We start from the raw sequence: 20,884 nt of genomic DNA, 5'->3' as shown, positions 1-20,884 counted from the left end.
CCCTCAGTATCTACTCTCCACTCTGGGCTTGACAACACCTCAGTTCCCTAACAGGCTTTATGAAAATGGTTTTCTAAACTAGCCAGCTATATGAATATTAATGCTGGATATTGTTAGGTCAACTGGTCTGCCTAATCATTACCACAGTAACCAGTAAGTTTCATTAGAAAATTTTGGATTTAGAATAAAGCAACAACACACGTTATGAAATGAATTGTGGAACGGCATAAAAGAAGACCTTGTTCTTTGTGCTTCAGTGTGGCCAATCTTCTTACATATTCCTCAAGGCTGAGGTCTCCTTATCTGGCATCAGTATAGAACGTTCCTGAAATAATTAGAGTTTAGCATTTATGCAGTACAAGAGCTACGTAACATTTAGTACACTATAAAGAATTGTGGGGTCATGCAACACAGTAATATTGTAGGGTAACCATTCAGAAAAAATTTAGAAATATCCTATGTATCTATATATTCAACCACTTGAAAATAAATAACACAGGTTTATTAAAGGATTAAATACACCTCTTAAAAGGGTGCAATAGGAGTACACTCATGGGAAACCTGGTTGCCTTTACTAGGTCAATGTCTGCAATGACAGCTCAAAGACACCCCACAATTATAAAACGGAGGGGACCCCCTTTTGTGTAACTGCCTGAATGCTGCAGTTGCTACTAACTGCAACATGTAGAAACGTAAATGGGCAGTATCTTTTAGCTTTTAAAGTGATTCAAAGCTGGCACCTGGCACCAAGACGTTTCATTCATACATGTACAGCAGAAAGCATTAAAAGGTTAAATAGTTGATCAGTCCCATTAAACTCAGTGTATGAGCACCTTAAGAATTCTCAATAAATAATCAGCTTTGCTGAAATTCACTTTTTTAAACAGAGATTTGAATTCAGTTCTATTGCAGCTCCATAAATAGACAACACGCACCTTAGTCTACAGGACTCTCGTCTACAGGAAGAAAATATTTTGTAAAATAAATGAACCATCTGTTTCACATTTACTCCTGACAGGCAAAACCTTCTTAAAACCAGTAGGATTTTTATTGGTTTAAGAAAGTGTTTTGCAACAGGCTTGTAAAATCAATATGTCTTTGGAAAGGAGTCTACAGCTGAGCCATAAGACTATGTTCACAATTAATAGCGTGCATATTTTGTGGTATATATGTCAGTGCTGAATTTATTCTTAAACTGCTTGTGTTTGGCAAATTTTATGAGTTTATACTGTTTTTTTTTAATTAATTTTTTTGGGAGACTCAAAAGCATGGTCGACCACGCTTGAGTTGTCACTCAAGGGTAAAGAGAAGGGTTTCAGGAGGTTTACAGCTAAAAAATTGATTAAGACTTTTTGTTGGAAGCATATATACATTTAATCCGTTTACTGCGTTCCCTTTATAGTGGTGTTAGGGGTTTGGCTGGGGGGCAACGGTGGTGTAATGTGGTTTAGAAGTTGGCTAAACCAGCCAATTGTTTTATGTCTATGGGGGGCCTCCCGACTCTTCTAAACTGATGATGTTGGGCTAGAGGAGCATGGGGTATGTTGGATTTCAATTGCTCGATCCTTTTGTTCTTGGATCGATAGCTGCATTCAGGGGTGTCTGGCAATGGCTGGCCTTTCCTCTCTGCATTCAGTACACATGAACGCTTGGGCAAACAAAACCTTAAAGGGGTATTCCAAGGAATTTTTTATTTGACTATGCTACAGGGGCTGTAAAGTTAGTGTAGTTCATAATATAGTGTCTGTACCTGTGTGTGACGGTTTTCTCACAATTCTTCTGCGATTTTCACCCCACTATTTATTTTTACCAGCATACAAAATGACTGTTGTCTCGGATTTTTCCCAGCTTGCAATGTGGCTGAGACCTGACTCACCAGTCAGCTGATGACAGGGAGCCTGTCTGCTTCAATGTGTGGAGGGATTGCTTGGTGGGAAAGAGATCAACCTGCAACTAATGCAACAGATTGAAAACCACAGGTCTTTTGAATGCATGCAGCTCATTTATGTTTCAATGTGTGGGGTGACTGATGTGTGGGAGGGAGGAAAATGGAATTATTGGATTTGTAGTAAAAAAAAAAAAAAAAGAAAAGTCAAACAGGAAATACCTGTTCACAAACAGCTAGCCACAGTGTTATGGTAATCTCACAACATAGCCATTTAGCCCCGAGACAAGCGCAGATCCTTCCTAAGCATGTCTATTACTGCCTGCCAGGTACATACTAAAATCACCTTATGGTGAATAACCCCTTTAAAATACATGGAATGATTGGCAAGGAGTAGCTGTCAGCCAACAGCTATCCCCCTTTTCCAGGGACTTTTTTTTTTTTTTACTATGTTGCTCTGTTTGTGGTGGCCTAGGGCCCAGGAACTTCAGCTTATGTCTGGACATTATACAGTATATGTGATTCTATTATACAAACTACAGTTTTTTGTGGGCATTGCTTGCATAATGCTATCAGTAGTGGGCCTATAGGAGTACACATAACTCATAAGTGATGTCGTTTTGCAACCTTCAATAAACGCTTTGTATGGGCAAAGCAAATATTTATTGAGGCCAGCGCGGCAGAGTTCCTATTGTACACAAAATACTAATACTGTTGTGTTGTCAGAACAATGTGGCAGCTTCTCTGCTTTCCCCCTTTTCAGATAATAGACACACATACTTTCTTTAATCTCTACTGTTTTCAATATATCTGATTGTTATTAGTGTACATGGTAAGGCTGAGACGCTTACTGATCCCAGAATTCTCAGTTATGGCCCATTCACACTACGGATTTTCCGAGACTTTACCTTGGAAAATACAGTGAACCAGCCGCCCATTCTTCTCACCATTAACACTATAAAAATTTCTGTGGCGGACATTCTATTCTAGACCCCAGACTCAGCCGAAATAATATACATGTTCATTCTTTCAATGGAATCTGCTTTGACTAGACAGTCCTCTGTCAGTTTAATAACTTGGAGAGGAAAAAGATTTAGGGACAATTTTAGGGGCCTATTACAGCGGTCAGATTTGCTGTAGATTTTCTGCATGGATTTAGAGAATAATATGCTAATATTAAAAGCTAACAATGTCAATGTATTTCAAAGCCGCAGTTTCAGATTTTGCTGCAGATCTATTGCATTTCCACAGAAAAATCCACAAGTCCGGCAGACTAATTGCCGATTTCAACTCCCCCATTGAATGCGTTCGAAAAAATACATAATATATCCAAAGCGAAGGGGATAGAACACAAGAAGTGACATGTTGTGAATTTAGCAGCATGCAGAAGAGTTTTTCTAAATCTTATCCACTTGGCTGCTACCATATTTTTTGCAGTTTTCCCTCACAGAAATTATGCGCAAATGCTGTAGCAAATTTCAGTGCGGAATTTCAGATTGGAATTCCGCTGGAAATTCCGCAGAAGGAGGGTCCCATTGTATTCAATGGGATTCTACTGCGCTGTGCACACCGCAGAATTTCCGTGTCTGAAGAAACAATGACCCTGTCTATTCTTTCTGATGGAATCCACACAGGATGCATAGCGGTCTATGAGACAGCGCATTCCTGTGTGGTCCTAGCGCCGGCACCTGAAGCCTGTGGAATGTCTGCACAGATATTTTCCTTGCAGACATTCCGGACGTGTGAACATAGCCTGACAGTGCTTGGCCATGAGTTTTTTTCTTGTCATTGGTCTATGTTTGCCAAATATTAGATTACCAACAATTTCAGTCCATTGTGGACCAGAGTTATGGAGTTTTATTTGGCTTACACAGAGAAATGGCAGCCAGCCACATCCAGGCGACTAATATTATTGTACATTGTCAACCCTACGTGTTTAGATCAGTTGACTAAGGCAAACAATATTACAAAGACAAACAGCGTTTCCTCATACAAGTCTCAATAAGAATCCACAACTGAAGTTAATACAAAGCATATTAAAAAATCTAGGGATTTATTTTGAAGCAATTCGAGATGGCACAATTGGCAAATGCTGTTTAACTCGGCTGTAACTCTAGGTCTAGACACGCATGGAATGCGTCCAGGATTCAATTTGGAGTTTAGATTCTTTTTTATGAACTCTCCAGATGATTAGAGTAACAGTGGGGGATCTGCAACAAACAGTAGGAAACGCAGCCCTCGTGCTAGACAGTAATGGGAATTTTTGGGAACAGTTATATCTAGAGATTGTTATTAGAGTCTGATATAAACTACAGTATTATGGCTCCGTACAACCACTAATGTAAATCTCAAAATACTTCTGATTTAATATAAAGGCATGAAAAGATTTTTATTCTGATATATTCTGTACGAATTCTGTAGAAAAAAAAAAACATTCATGCTTTATGGGATGCAAAGTTGTATCCACATTTTCCTTCACCTGTGGAAAAGTCAGTTTGCTGCCCTTTCCAAGTCAAAGTGAGTGGGTTTTAACCACCCCAAGACCACCCCCATCAGCAAGTACCTGGTGAACATTCCTTGCCAACTCACCTGGATATGCCCTGAATGATATGCTTAATAAGACAAGTATTCTTCCCCGATAATACTATTTTATATAGCAACCTATTGCAGTCCAAGAAATGCCTGCAGTTCCATACTATGGAGCCATAAGGACCTTTGTGTGTGCACCTTGTCAAAAGAAAGGAGTTTTGAAAAACTCTTTGCCTTACAAAACAATGATAACCTAACCCTTTTAAAGAAGGTAATGGATTTCATAAAAATTCCCTGAAATCAAGTTATCAGAAGTTCTTCATGTAGTCCAAATTACTGATAGCCTATAGTCAAAACAGTGCACAGAGGGAACAGAAAGGGGGTGCCGTTTTTTTGTATCTGCCACCTGGGAATTTCAGTGGGACAGATTTTGCAAATATGGCAGAATTCTGGCATAATTTGTGACAAAAAAAAAACTTGTGTACTGACCTTGCACAACATTTACTATGTGTTTTAGACTCTTTATGTGCTTTTTCCGATGGGGATATGCCTTCACAGTATAGGGGCATGGCTTAACAGAAAGAGGATGTGGATTGAGATCTGACACTGTGTCATCATTCTGGCATAAATTAATAGGAAACACAATAGTGTTTAAAAATGCTCCAAAGATATCAAACAGCATGGGCAACTGTTATAAATCTAATGCATTCTTAGTGTCCTGTTACACAGGGCGATTATCGGCCAAACAGGCCAACATTGTTCCATGTAAAACAACTAACAAACCTGTCATAAAAACCTCAATCGTTGAGCCTTGTAATAGGCTTTGTAATCAAGCACCGATCTTCGAGATTGGCACTTGCGTACAGCGGTCATCGGGCCATCTTATAGGGTTCTCAGACTGACAATACACAACATAATATTTGTTAGTGGTAAATCCTGAAAGCAAATCATCAGAGAGAGGAAAAAATTTATGAGTGCAAATTGTCCAAAATGTACACCAGATCTAGAGTTGTTGCCAAAAAGTCAGTTTTTCCAATCTGTAAATCTGGTTAACTTTGGCAGTCTAGTTGCTGTTCTCTTGGAGGCTCATTTTATATTGTAGATGCAGTCATCAGTAATGTAATTGCAGCTAGTAGAGGCCTAATCTGGAGTGTCAGAGCTGGAGAAAGCTCACTAGATAAAGTTTAATGTGCATGAAGAAAATTCACCCGACGTACTCACTAGTTGACTGTGTCAGTCCATTTAACTTAAAGGGGTATTCCAGTATTTATTTTCTTTGACTATGCTACAGGGTCTGTAAAGTTAGTGTAGTTCATAATATAGTGTCTGTACCTGTGTGTGACGGTTTTTTAACAATTCTTCTGTGATTTTCCCAGATTTTTCCCAGCTTGCAATGTGCCTGAGACCTGACTCACTAGTCAGTTGATGACAGGGAGCCTGTCTGCTTCAATGGGTGGAGCGATCGCTTGGTGGGAGAGAGATCAATCTGCAACAGCTGTAGGCACCCTGATTGAAAACCACATGTCTTTTGGATGGATGCAGCTCATTTATGTTTCAATGGGTGGGGTGGCTGATGTGTGGGAGGGAGGAAATGGAATTATGGGATTTGTAGGCAAAGAAGAAAAATCAAAAAGGAAATGTCAGTTCACAAAAAGCTAGCCACAGTGTTATGGTAATCTCACGACATAGCCATTTAGCCCCAAGACAAGCGCAGATCCTTCCTAAGCATGTCCGTTACTGTCTGCCAGGTACGTACTAAAATCACCTTATGGTTGATAACCCCTTTAATGGGTCCATCGGGAATATGCAGAGGTATATGTTAGTAAACTTGTTTGACAGGTTTCTGACGTAAACCGTTAGCATATGGAGAAAATATAATATGAACATAGCCTAACCAGGCATGCAATACCTCCCTTCCATGTGATCCAGAATTGTTTATTCCAACCACATGATAAATATTACTACTACAAGTGTAGGTTAAGAGCTGAAATGCGTTGGCTTTATCCAGCTGTCCTTTTGCTACTGTGATGGCTGTATCTAATCTTAAGGCCTAGCAATAAAAGATTTCTATTTTATTATCGCACAAGAGTGCCCACTAAATTCATATATGTTACAGTGTGGTATCTGAGCACCAAGCCCCTAGGGGTGAGCTGCTGTTTGTGTATGCAGTATTGCCACCACAAGCTTGACACTCATTATATATACATATATATATATATATATATATATATATATATATATATATATATATATATATGAGAGAGAGAGCAATCTTTAGTTACTATAGAAACTAATGGTGTTTAACAACAAAATCCTGTAAAGTGGTTATTGTTTCTAGCAGAGTGGTTGCACTTTATAGATCTGAAGACAATGGTGAGGAAGCCAGATTTTTGTCTCTAATTATGAACAGGAATGCTCAGTATTGTAATATACAATAATAATCCAAGAATATAGTTCTCACGTACAGTTTTCCACAAGTTAATTTTCCCCTGTTCACCCTCCTGCATTGCTCTTCCTGGAATTACTGCCAGCTTATTGAAAACTGCTGACAGAAGCTAATTGCAGAATAGGGGGCATCCCATAATCAGCCGCTCAATCACTGCAATGAACCAGACCAGCTACAACATGATTAAAATCCACTTGAAAGGTCTGCTTTATTAAGCGATAACCAGGGCAACTAGAAAAAAAGGGAGATTGTTTCCATATCGTGGTCCTTCAAGACCCCCATGTGCTGTATCATGCTTTAATTATAAGATGAATGTACGGGCTTGAGTTAGATTTCCTGAACATGACCATGTTTAACATGTAGGCAAATTAGAGATCACAGAGTATTCTTAAAATGGGAAATCCTTAATGTGCCTGAGAAATCGGCTTTTAAAGACGCATTTTCCTCATATGGCACATCCACATTGGGTTAAAAATGTTTGGCTTACAAAGAAACCTAGAATGGGTCGGCAGATAAGAACCATTTGGCCCATCTAGCCTGCCCTGCCACAATTTGGTAAAATTATATCGCAAAATCTGGCACTAAACTGATGGCAATAGTAAATCTGGGGCAATGTCTTCGGCCTTTTTATAATTAATTTGATCATGTTTAAAGGGGTACTCCACCCCTAGACATCTTATCCCCTATCCAAAGGATAGGGGATAAGATATCTGATCACGGGGTCCCGCTGCTGGGAAGCCCTGTAATCTCTTCTGCAGCACTCCGTCATCTACTGCATAGAGCAAACTTCACTCTGTGCCTGATGACGGACGATACAGGGGCCGGAGTATCGTGATGTCACAGCCCCGCCCCCTCGTGATGTCACGTCCCGCCCCCTCAATGCAAGTCTATGGGAGGGGGCATGGCAGCCGTCGCGCCCACTCCCATAGACTTGTATTGCGGGGGCAGACCGTGACGCGTACAATAACAATAGTTGATCTCGTCAATCGGCGCTCGTCCAAAGAGCCTTTGAGATGTGTTCACACATTCAGGTTTTTTATTTGCAATTATTAAATTCAAAATCAGATAGGACTTTTAATAGAGGCGTAGCTCTTCAGTGTCAACAGTGTCAGCTGAACACCCCCGGTTAACCCAAGGCATTATAGCCGATAATATCCCAGTTATATGATTCTTTAATCTAAGATTTTGCAATATGTTTGGAACATTTGCAATATGAATCCTTTGGACAGGTTAATATTTCCATTATGCATTGTGTTTTATTAGATTCTGTGAAATAAAGCTGTCAAGGAAAGTATTTTTCTTCTTAGGATAAGAAAGCCTTTTTTCTTCAACTGGATATAAAACTGATGCTATCTTACTATGAACCACATTATTATTAAAGCTGAAGCTTTTGCATCTTTTCCTCTTGGAAAATAATTTTCAACTAGTTGTGTACCCAGCATTGCCCAGTATTTATCTACCTAAACCTTGTGGGAGGAGCATTGCCCAGTATTTACCTACCTAAACCTTGTGGGAGGAGCATTGCCCAGTATTTACCTACCTAAACCTTGTGGGAGGAGCATTGCCCAGTATTTACCTACCTAAACCTTGTGGGAGGAGCATTGCCCAGTATTTACCTACCTAAACCTTGTGGGAGGAGCATTGCCCAGTATTTACCTACCTAAACCTTGTGGGAGGAGCATTGCCCAGTATTTACCTACCTAAACCTTGTGGGAGGAGCATTGCCCAGTATTTACCTACCTAAACCTTGTGGGAGAAGCATTGCCCAGTATTTACCTACCTAAACCTTGTGGGAGAAGCATTGCCCAGTATTTACCTACCTAAACCTTGTGCGGGAGGAAAAGCAACAATGATAATAAATAAACAGTAGACTTTCACTCTATTTTTGCACACAGTTATGTCAACGATGAAGTGATGGAATACTTTCCTACAGTATGATACTTGCCTGTATGCATAGAAATCCATCGCTAAAAACTTATTGCTGGATGTTTCACCTGTTTTTGGGTTGACCTGCCTTAAAGGGGTACTCCGCTGCTCAGCATTTAGAACAAACTGTACCTGTACCTTTGTCTGTAATAAAATATTTAGTTTTAATTATTGCTATATTGTGGAGCTGGCAATGGTCTGAACGCATTAGCTTAGTAACTAAAATCTATTTTCATAAATAAGGAAGACCTTAAAGGGGTACTCCACTGCCCCAGCGTCCAAAACATTTTGTTCCATGCCACGTCCCCTCAGTGCAAGTCTATGGGAGGGGGTGTGGCATAGCCCGCACCCAGAGTTCGGAACAAAATGTTCCGGACAGTGGGGCAGTGGAGTACCCCTTTAAAATAATATGACATCAAGAACTGCAAACATAAGTATAATACCAGGGATAATGCTTGTAACTATTTCCTATATTTGTCCAGCTTCAAGTTCCTCTTTGTTTGTTTTGTACTGTATGTAAAGCCTTTTATATTTGCATGGTTGGGTAGGAAATGCCAGGTCGGAGTAAAAGAACCATTTAAAGAGTTTCTAGCATTGTGTTTTACCCCCGTAAACTGCTGTTACAGCTGGATTGATGAAGCAATGCTGATTCCATGTATGTCATGGTTTTCTCTTGGTACTCACTGGTATTCGTCGCATTTAGCTTAAATAGTGACAGATGCCTACAATAGAGAGCATATACAATAATTTAGAAATAAAATGAATCTAATGGTGATGGCCATTAGCAAAAAACCACTAAGAAATAATTTAAATGGGCACTGTCATATATAAAAACTTTTTATATGTTGTACATCTTGGCAACACAATGGTTATATACTTCTTTAAAAGATTTTCGCATTTTATTAAAAAAAAACAAAAAAACTGCCTCCGAAAATCCCACCACTAGGGGTCCCCATACCTCCTGGGACACTGATGAGTGCCACAGCAGCCTGAGTGTGTCCAAGGGTCATGGACATGAGATGGATGATTGACAAGGCTGCTGGAGAAACACAGCTTGCAGCAACACTGCTGTAACACAAAGTTTTACCAAACATGTGCCTCCAGCATGCCTGGACAGTCAAAGGATGTCTGGGCATGCTGGAAGTTGCAGTTTTGCAAAAGCTGTGTAACAGCATTCGCTCCGGCCGCTTCTCCTGGCCGTGAGCGCACTGTTCCTCTCTCCCCTGTTGCCGGCGGGGCTGGGATTTGCATTGCAGGACGCGCCCGCATGCGAGTCCCAGCCGGTCACTTACCTCGCTTCTCTGCTGCGACTTCTTCCTCCGCCTCTCCGCTCCGGTGCACGCGTCCCCGTCTCTTAGGGTGCGCGCGCACTGGAGTTCTGAAATTTAAAGGGCTAGTACGCCCGTAATTATGTGAAGCACCTGACACCATGTTTTAAGTTCCTGCACCTCCCACACCTCCCTGCTGGATCTTCAGTGCCTATTACCTGAGAGAAAGCATTCCCTATTGCCTGTTTGCCACACCTGTGTACCCAGACCTTCCCATTACGTTTCTTGACTACGAACCTTTGCCGCCTGCCTTGACCTTCTGCTACATTGACTATGCTACAGCCTCATCTTTCTGTACCTCGTCTTGCCCAGTTACCTGTGTGGTCGAGCCGTGTCAGCGGTAGCGACCTGGGTGTCGTCTGCCGCAACAAGCCCATCCTGCCTTGCGGCAGGCTCTGGGGAAGACCAGCGGCACCTTAGACTCCGCTCCCCAATATGGTCCGAGTCATCAGCCACACAGGTAGAGGATCCACATCCTGTTCATGACTGCCTACATCCTGGTATGTGACAAGCTGTAGGCACACAGCTGAAGGCAACATTGCTGTAAAAAAGAGTTATCCAAACATTGTACCTCTAACTATTCCAAAACTACAAGTCCCAGCATTACAGGACTGCCTGAGGATGATACACATGAATGACAGGAAGATCTAAGTTATACCCTCACCATATTGTCTTTGGTGGTAGAGTACAGGCAATCTCCAATAATCATTTTGTGTGTGTGTGTGTACAGCATAACATCAGAGAGGAAAGGGTTACAGAGCAGGGCTGCCAGGCACACACGAGCAGTCAGTCAGCAGAGAGAGGGGGAGGAGTCATCGCACTGCAGATGTGAGGACACGCCCCCTCCTTTTTGAAACAATTGAAAAGACATTGAGCAGCTATAATATAGTGATAGAGACCTATAAATTACATGTACATGATCAGGATTAAGTACTGAGTAACATAGAACAGTTTTTGTTTTTGTGGGATTTGACTGGTATTCTTTAAAAAGGACATGTGACTTTCACTGACATCATCTATTTGATGGCAATGTTTTTTTTTTTTACATTTTTGGTAGCATTTTTTATTCATTTTTTTCTGGTGTTTTTAAAGTGTTACTGTAGTGTTAAAAAAAACGTCTGATATTGTTTTCAGATGTGTCAAAAGCTTTGATCAGTCAGGGCCTTAGTGAGCACCCTCCGTTGTCTAAATATAGCCAGAGGAGTGCTTGGCTGCCCACTTAAAGGGGTACTGTAGCCATAGAACACTTGTCTCTTATCCGCAGGATAAGGGATAAGTGTCTGATCACGCACGGGGGGGGGGGGGGGGGTCAAACCGTTGGGAACCCCCCCCCCTGCAATCTCCCATACAGGGACCCGGCGTTGCCGTGGCTTTGCATGGCTAATGCTCATATCGTTGACCACATTTAAAGGTCGACAGACACGCCCCCTCCATTCAGCTCTATGGGAGAGGTGGGGATGCACAAACGCTGCGGATAGGGGATAAGTGATTTATGGCCTATGGCTGCAGTACTCCTTTAACTCTCTAGCTGGGTGCTCAGTCCATCTTACAGCAGGGGTCGAGCTTTATAGACTTGTAATGGAGCCCATCTCCTGCAATTAGATGGACTGAGCTCTGAGCCAGGGAACGAAGTGCACTGCTGCATACTTCTTCTAACTATTATTTAACAATCGAAGGTTGTCTCCACACTGAGACCCCGACCAATCAAAGCTTTTGACATAGACATTAACAGTAACACTTTAGGAAGCATATGAGAAAATGTTAGAAAAGAAACATGCCTAGATCATAGTGTGTTTGGAAAAAAAATGATGCATTTGTAGACTTTATATTATGTTGCTATAGACTTTAACGTAACATCTGGGGACATTTTTAAAAAAAGCAAATGCTGTAAAAATATTATGACAAACTCTACTATTGTTTTAAATAGTGGTTTACAGTTGTACTTCCCTAGATTCCAGTAACTGCGATGTGCTGCCCCACATAGGACAACATATTAACCTGAAGTGGGTCCAACGAAAGTGGAGGCGGATTTGCTCAGAGGGAGGGGGGGCATGGCGGTGATGAATTTGTTCTGGAACTCCCTTTTGATTTTAACAGCAGATTTAGAACAGAACTGCATGAAACTGTGTTTTTCACACAGAAAATCAGAAGGCTAATGCCCATGTAAACATACCCTAAGCAATGTTCCCTTTGGCAGTTGAGTAGTTAGAGAGTTAGGCAATGTTCCAGAAAAGGTGGGTGAACTAAAAGCCTATCATAGTTCATATAGTAATAATGCCCCCTCTGCCCCCATATAGTAATAATGCCCCCTGTGCCCCCATATAGTAATAATGCCCCCATATAGTAATAATGCTCCCTGTGCCCCCATATAGTAATGATGTCCCCTCTGCCCCATATAGTAATAATGCCCTTTGTACCCCATATAGTAATATTGTCCCCTGTGCCCCCATATAGTAATAATGCTCCCTGTGCACCCATATAGTAATAATGTTCCCTGTGCCCAATATAGTAATAATGCCCTTTGTACCCCATATAGTAATATTGTCCCCTGTGCCCCCATATAGTAATAATGCTCCCTGTGCACCCATATAGTAATAATGTTCCCTGTGCCCAATATAGTAATAATGCCCTTTGTACCCCATATAGTAATAATGTTCCCTGTGCCCAATATAGTAATAATGCCCTTTGTACCCCATATAGTAATATTGTCCCCTGTGCCCCCATATAGTAATAATGCTCCCTGTGCACCCATATAGTAATAATGTTCCCTGTGCCCAATATAGTAATAATGCCCTTTGTACCCCATATAGTAATATTGTCCCCTGTGCCCCCATATAGTAATAATGCTCCCTGTGCACCCATATAGTAATAATGTTCCCTGTGCCCAATATAGTAATAATGCCCTTTGTACCCCATATAGTAATAATGTTCCCTGTGCCCAATATAGTAATAATGCCCTTTGTACCCCATATAGTAATATTGTCCCCTGTGCCCCCATATAGTAATAATGCTCCCTGTGCACCCATATAGTAATAATGTTCCCTGTGCCCAATATAGTAATAATGCCCTTTGTACCCCATATAGTAATATTGTCCCCTGTGCCCAATATAGTAATAATGCCCCCTGTATCCCAAGAGAAATGAATAAAGCTTTTTTTTTCCCTGCAGCCTGCAGCCTGTAGTCTATGAGTGAATGCTGGAACTGGGAGCTGATAGTTCCTACTACTCTATTCTATTTGACTGCATTTGAGCCTGGAAGAAGTGACGGGTAGCAATTGCCCAAAAATCTAGGGCACTTGGCTAAAAATGCTTGATACTAGATGCCCGCTCATGCTAAAGTTTAAAGTAAGCAGGGCATCTCTAAAAGCTGTTTGGCTGTGTATTTTCCTTTTCTTTTAAATCTACTACTAACTTTAGTTAAAAAACAAATAACAAAAAGCAACTTGAATGAGAAAACTGACACAAAAACTGCAGCATTTTTTTCAGACAATACAAGGGAAGATTTATCAAAACCTGTGCAGAGGAAAAGTTGCCCATAGCAACCAGTCAGATTGCTTTTTTGCAACTGGGCAACTTTTCCTCTGCACAGGTTTTGATAAATGTCCCCCACTGTGTTTGGACACCAGTCTTAATATGCAGCTACAGGTCTGTATAGTAATGAGTCCATTGTATACAGCTTGCCAGTCACCTCAGAGAGTATAATGAGGAGCTTTATATTGGTTGGTTGTTAAAGGGGTTCTCCACTGCCCTGTCTTCCGGAGCTCCGCTTGCAGCGTCCGGAAGTTTATTACTCCGAACACTGTGTGCGGGCTTCCGCGTTCGAGGCCGCCCCCTTGTGACGTCACGCCCGCCCCCTCGTGACATCACGCCCGCCCCCTCGTGACATCACGCCCGCCCCCTCGTGACATCACGCCCGCCCCCTCAACGAAAGTCAATGGGAAGGGAGCGGCCTCGAACACGGAAGCCCGCACACAGCGTTTGGAGTAATAAACTTCCGGACGCTGCAAGCGGAGCTCCGGAAGGCAGGGCAGGGGAGAACGCCTTTAACATTCTTATATATATATTGACATTATGTCCAATTTTCTTTTTTTCCTCCCTTTTTTGGTTTAGTTCCAATACACACAAAGAGGGAGATTTATCAAAACCTGTGCAGAGGGAAAGTTGCCCAGTTGCCCATAGCAACCAATCAGATCACTTCTTTCATTTTGCAGAGGCCTTGTTAAAAATGAAAGAAGCGAGCTTGATTGGTTGCTATGGGCAACTGGGCAACTTTCCCTCTGCACAGTTTTTGATAAATCTCCCCCAAAGGGAATAAACGTGTATAGCAAAACGTGTTACTTCAATCCTTTTCTGTGAGAAATACTTCATTTTCTTGAAAAATGTCAGGGATGCCATCATTTATGGCCATGAATGTATATGTATATATGTATGTGTGTATATATATATATATATATATATATATATATATATATATATTCCTGAAGGTTTAATAGGCAGAGGTTTGTTACTATGCCAAGTCGCTAACAGTTTGATTTCCTGCCAAAATCACTCATGTCTCTCCATATGCTCCCCATTCTATTCCTTTCATCTTCAAATTAGAAGTAGCCACCATAAAAGTTAATCATTACATAGAAGGATTTAAAGATTTAGAAACATTCCTCAAGATGTGTTTTTATTCTTTAAAAAATGCCATTCATAGCTGAAGGGTTTTGTTAGCTTTTTTGGGGGGGAGGAGATGGGAGATAAGAATGCACCTGATCTGTACATGACCTCCCAGACTAAGCAAAGACCATACAGAAAAGTCTGTTTTTCTTCTTATGGTCTTATCAGGACATTTTTTCTCACACAGTGGTGGAAGGGTTCCTTCACTGGTAGACTAAAGGGGGGTCTCCTGCCCATACAATTCTGTTGTTAGTAGATTTCATGGAATGTTGGAATAAAAGGCCAACACCATTAGACAATATAGTGTTAGTAGTACCCACGTGTAGCTAGAGTTCAATTTAAAAGTCTTGTAAACATTTTAGGAACATAGGTAAGGCTTGTGATCCTGCTATAATACCCCAGTTACAGCCACAGTGCCCTCATAGCAGAACAGTTTGTCTCCCCTCCGGGTGATGGATGAAGGTCCCTCTCTGTTAAAGGAAAACTGTCATATGTCAGATACCGGTGGATAGTGCGGGAGACGCTGAACATTTTGTGTCCTACCTTGCCCGGATGCGCTGCGCCGTTTGCCCGTTATAGCAGTTTTTCTGTATATTTAAATTAGCTGCTAACTGGCATGGGCGGGGTTACTGCCTTAATCTGGCACTGTGACGTAACCGCCGCCCGGCCCGCAGCACCGCCGGGCTAATGAATATTCATATAATGTTTTACACTCTCCTTCTCATCCTGGCCAATACTGCGCATGTGCGTGATTTCCTACTATACCCGGAAGCGGTCTTCGGCGCTGCTTCATTAGTCCGGAGCAGCGCTGAAGTAAATCCCGCACATGCGCAGTATCGGCCGGGATGAGAAGGAGAGTGTAAAACATTATATGAATATTCATTAGCCGGGCGGTGCTGCGGGCCGGGCGGCGGTTACATCACAGTGCCAGATGAAGGCAGTAACCCCACCCGTGCCAGTTAGCAGTTAATTTAAATATACAGATAAAACTGCTATAAAGGGCGAACGACGCAGCGCATCCGGGCAAGGTAGGACTCAAAATGTTCAGTGTCTCCCGCACTATCCACCGGTATCTGTGGATAGTGCGGGAGAAAACATATGAAAGTTTTCCTTTAACTCTGAAAATAGGATTAAAAACCCAACCTTGGTATATTTTACTTCACAGTCACATTGGCATGAGACCACGATTCTGAGCACATTTTTGGCTAATAGTCGTGGTTTCTAACATTATAGTTATTCTTTAATATCATTCTCAGGACCCCATCAATCTATACATACAATATTTAGCTAATACATCAGCACGTGAATTGTTTAGGTTTTACATATGGCGAATGTTCTTGTATACATAGAAGGATTGTTAATTAATAGCAGAAATGTATGTAAATCCTTTCAGCCTGAAATAGCATTTCAACCATGACTGTTATGTAAACTCTAATGGTGACACACAGGACTATATTCATCAAAACTTCAATGTGACATTGTTTTCATATGCGTAATAATGATATTACACTGTAACCTCTCAATGTTGATTGTTTATTTTGACAACTATCACTGTAATGTGTACAGATCAGATACTTCCAAATGTTTATAATCTTTGGGAATTCTTGGAGGAGAATGAATATTTTTTTTAATCTAAAACTAATTTTCTTTTATACCTTTTACAGTTTTTTTTTTTTTTTTGCTTAAACAAGATTTACGCACCCATTTGATTGCCTATTACATTTTTCCATAGATAATTGTTAAACAATATTAAGATGCGATACAATTGATATTTTCTGATTTCTTTTATAGGTCCGGACACTGTTTGTTAGCGGTTTGCCATTAGACATAAAGCCAAGAGAGCTGTACTTATTATTCAGGCCATTTAAGGTAATTGCTATCTTTTACTATTATCATTTATCATCATAGTGTTCTTATTTACATTTAATGGCAGCAAACCTGTACATACCTATTTGTGGCTTTAAAGAGGTAGTCCAGTGGTGAAAAACTTATCCCCTATCCTAAGGATAGGGGATAAGTTTGCGATCGCGGGGGGTCCGACCGCTGGGGCCCCCTGCGATCTCTCTGTACAGGGGCCAGGCTCTCCGGCCAGATAGCGGGTGTTGACCTCCGCACGAAGCGGCGGCCTACACGCCCCCTCAATACATCTCTATGGCAGAGCCGGAGATTGGCGAAGGCAGTGCTTCTGCTCTGCCATAGAGTTGTATTGAGGCGGTGTGTCGGCCGCCGCTTCGTGCGGAGGTTGACACGCCCCCTTCCCGCGGGCTGTCGAGGCTCCGTACAGGAGATCGCAGGGGGCCCCAGCGGTCGGACCCCCGCGATCTCAAGCTTACCCCCTATCCTTAGGATAGGGGATAAGTTGTTCACCACTGGGTTCACCACTGGACTACTCCTTTAAGCTGAGAAGTGAGTACTAATAATTCCAGTCTATGCAATTCCCTGTGCACTAAACAGCCTTGACAGATACACTGTAGCAAGTTAGCAAAGAGATTTGTACAGCTGATTCTGATCTATTTAGTTTACAAACCAGTGTTTCCCAACCTTTTTCGGCTCGGGGCACCCCGCAAAAAAAATAAAAATAAGCGGGGCACCCCTACCAAAAAATTAAAAAAAAGGACGAAAAAGGACGCAATGCACAATATCAAATATCTATTTATCATTGGGTATGTAGTTTAAAGTGCTGCTTTATACAGCAACTCACATGTGACGTCTTCTCTGATCAGCGTCGTTCGTCTGGTCCAGACCGTCCTGACCATTTCTTCCAGCCACAACTCTTCACCATTGAACCTGCAAAACAAATCTATTAGGCTCCACACTTTACCAGCATTAGCTTCCAGATTCCCCTTTTACAAGTGAAGAGGAATACAGAGGCATATGGGTGTAAAGGGGTAACAGAAGGGTGCAGAAAGGTGTACATGGGAGACAGGTGTGTAGAGGAGTGTACGTGGGTACGTGGGTGATAGAGGGCTGTACATGGGTAACAGATGGGTGTAGGGGGTGATAGAGGTGTGACAGAGGTGTAGAGTAGTGAACATGGGTGGCAGAGGGGTGTAGAGGAATGTACATGGGTGACAGAGGGGTGTAGAGCAGTGTGCATGGGTGGCAGAGGGCTGTAAAGGGGTGTACATGGGTGGCAGAGGGGTGTAAAGGGGTGCACGTGGGTGGCAGAGGGGTGTAGAGGGGTGTACATGGGTGGCAGAGGGGTGTAATGGGGTATACATGGGTGACAAGGATGTGGTCAGAGGGGTGGACAGTGGGGGATGAACATGGGTGACATAGGGATGGACAGGGATGACAGAGGGGTGGATAGGGGAATGGCCAAGGTGGACATGGATGACAGGAGGCTGGACATGGGAGACGGGGTCAGAGGGGTGGGCAAGGGTGACAAGCGGTTAAAAGAGAGGTGGACAGGAGTGACAGAGGGGTGAATTGGGGGGTGGACATAGGTGACAGAGGTGTAGACTGGGGGTGGTCAGAGTGGACAAGGGGCGTGAACATGGGTGTCGGGGGATGGACATGGATGACAGGAGGGTGGACACAGGATATATGGGGGTAAACAGGGATTACAGGAGGGTGGACAAGGATGATAAGGGGGATAAAAGAGGGGTGACAGAGGGGTGAATAAGGGGGTAGACATGGGTGACAGGGGGTTGAATGGGGGGTGAACATGGGTGACAGGGGGGTGGACATGGTGACAGGAGGGTGGACATGGGTGAGAGGGGGGGTGGACATGAGTGAGAGTGGGTGGATGGACATGGGTGAGAGGGGGGGATGGACATGGTTGAGAAAGGGGGGATGGACATGGGGGAGAGATGGAGGGATGAACATGGGTGAGGGGGGGTGGACATGGGTGAGAGGGGGGATGGACATGGGTGAGAGGGACGGGGGTGGACATGGGTGAGAGGGCGGATGGACATGGGTGAGGGGGTAGACTGGGGGGTGAACAAGGTGGACATGGGTGAGGGGGGATGGACATGGGTGAGAGGGGGGGGATGGAAAGGGTTGAGAGGGACATGGGTGAGAGGGTGGGAGGATGGATGGGGGATGGACATGGGTGTGGGGGGACGGATATGGGTTAGAGGGGGGTGGTAATGGGTGACAGGAGGGGATGGGCATGGTACAGTACCTTAAGCAAGCCATTTTTCTTCTCCTCACCGGCAGGGCACCGACTCAGGGCTCCGGCAGGGCACTCATTCACTGCGTGCAGGGGGGAGGGGGACACTGGGGCACAGGTCATGACACAGGCCCAGCATAGCTTCCGCATTCTTCCCCTCTCTGTCAGGGCACTCACTGGGCCACAGGGGGGAGGGGTACATTGGGGTACGTATGCACAGCACACACAAACTTCCCTCCCCTCTGCGGTGCCAGGGAGGGAAATGAAAATATTTAAAAATTTGATGGCAAAATCCCGCGGCACTGCGGTTGGGAATCACTGCTATAGCTATAGACTATATAGAGTAGTATCTACTTGTTAGCTGAGAGCAGGACAAGGTCTTTATGGGTTTGCAGCCTCTGAATAAACGTGTTCTTATTCACTGACAACTAACAAATATTTTGAAAATGGTAAGGAATTGAGAAATAAAACATACAGAGCCCTGCTTGTCCTCAGTGCGCAGATCCCTGCTTGTCATCAGTGCAAAGATCCCTGCTTTCCCTCAGTGTACAGAGCCCTGCTTGTCCTCAGTGTACAGAGCCCTGCTTGAACTCAGTGTACAGAGCCCTGCTTGAACTCAGTGTACAGAGCCCTGCTTGTCCTCAGTGTCCAGAGCCCTGCTTGTCCTCAGTGTACAGAGCCCTGCTTGTCCTCAGTGTACAGAGCCCTGCTTGTCCTCAGTGTACAGAGCCCTGCTTGTCCTCAGTGTACAGAGCCCTGCTTGTCCTCAGTGTACAGAGCCCTGCTTGAACTCAGTGTACAGAGCCCTGCTTGAACTCAGTGTACAGAGCCCTGCTTGTCCTCAGTGTCCAGAGCCCTGCTTGTCCTCAGTGTACAGAGCCCTGCTTGTCCTCAGTGTACAGAGCCCTGCTTGTCCTCAGTGTACAGAGCCCTGCTTGTCCTCAGTGTACAGAGCCCTGCTTGTCCTCAGTGTACAGAGCCCTGCTTGTCCTCAGTGTACAGAGCCCTGCTTATCCTCAGTGTACAGAGCCCTGCTTGTCCTCAGTGTACAGAGCCCTGCTTGTCCTCAGTGTACAGAGCCCTGCTTATCCTCAGTGTACAGAGCCCTGCTTGTCCTCAGTGTACAGAGCCCTGCTTGTCCTCAGTGTACAGAGCCCTGCTTGTCCTCAGTGCACAGAGCCCTTCTTGTCCTCACAGCACAGAGCGTTTCTTGTCCTCAGTGTACGGAGCCCTGCTTGTCCTCAGTGTACGGAGCCCTGCTTGTCCTCAGTGTACTGAGCCCTGCTTGTCCTCAGTGTACGGAGCCCTGCTTGTCCTCAGTGTACGGAGCCCTGCTTGTCCTCAGTGTACAGAGCCCTGCTTGTCCTCAGTGTACAGAGCCCTGCTTGTCCTCAGAGTACAGAGCCCTGCTTGTCCTCAGTGCACAGAGCCCTTCTTGTCCTCACAGCACAGAGCGCTTCTTGTCCTCAGTGTACGGAGCCCTGCTTGTCCTCAGTGTACAGAGCCCTGCTTGTCCTCAGTGTACGGAGCCCTGCTTGTCCTCAGTGTACAGAGCCCTGCTTGTCCTCAGTGTACGGAGCCCTGCTTGTCCTCAGTGTACAGAGCCCTGCTTGTCCTCAGTGCACAGAGCCCTGCTTGTCCTCAGTGTACAGAGCCCTGCTTGTCCTCAGTGTACAGAGCCCCGCTTGTCCTCAGTGTACAGAGCCCTGCTTGTCCATCCATACTTCCTGTGGGCAGACAATAAAGACTGGATTTACAGTTCTGAGCTGCAGAATCTACTTTCATAATTTTCCTGTTTTGTCACTGACTGACAACAACATTTATCATGTTCTTTTTGTTTCAGGGTTATGAAGGTTCTTTAATAAAACTTACATCAAAGCAGGTAAGAAAAGACAATGATGACATGAACATGTCTGTATACATCATGATGAAGTATAGTATAGGATATGTGACTAAATGTTAACCAGAGCTCATTTTAAGTTCCCTATAGGTGCA

At 43.5% G+C, this 20,884-nt stretch overlaps 1 protein-coding gene across 3 annotated transcripts in view; it reads left to right on the top strand.

Annotated features, from left to right (window-relative positions):
• Positions 1–20,884, top strand: part of RBPMS (RNA binding protein, mRNA processing factor) — a 179,717-nt gene that overhangs the window by 59,380 nt on the left and 99,453 nt on the right. For 2 of the 3 annotated variants that reach the window (XM_056568870.1, XM_056568872.1), the window contains exons 2-3: positions 16,567–16,644; positions 20,733–20,771. In XM_056568870.1, the coding sequence (XP_056424845.1) occupies positions 16,567–16,644; positions 20,733–20,771 (117 nt within the window). Of the gene's footprint in view, positions 1–13,374; positions 13,459–16,566; positions 16,645–20,732; positions 20,772–20,884 lie in introns of those variants that run through there. The other variant, XM_056568871.1, reaches the window with a different exon arrangement.

The sequence above is a fragment of the Hyla sarda genome, chromosome 1 (assembly GCF_029499605.1).
Source record: "Hyla sarda isolate aHylSar1 chromosome 1, aHylSar1.hap1, whole genome shotgun sequence".
In the NCBI taxonomy this organism is placed as follows: domain Eukaryota; kingdom Metazoa; phylum Chordata; class Amphibia; order Anura; family Hylidae; genus Hyla; species Hyla sarda.
This window is presented reverse-complemented; position numbering and strand designations above follow the sequence as displayed.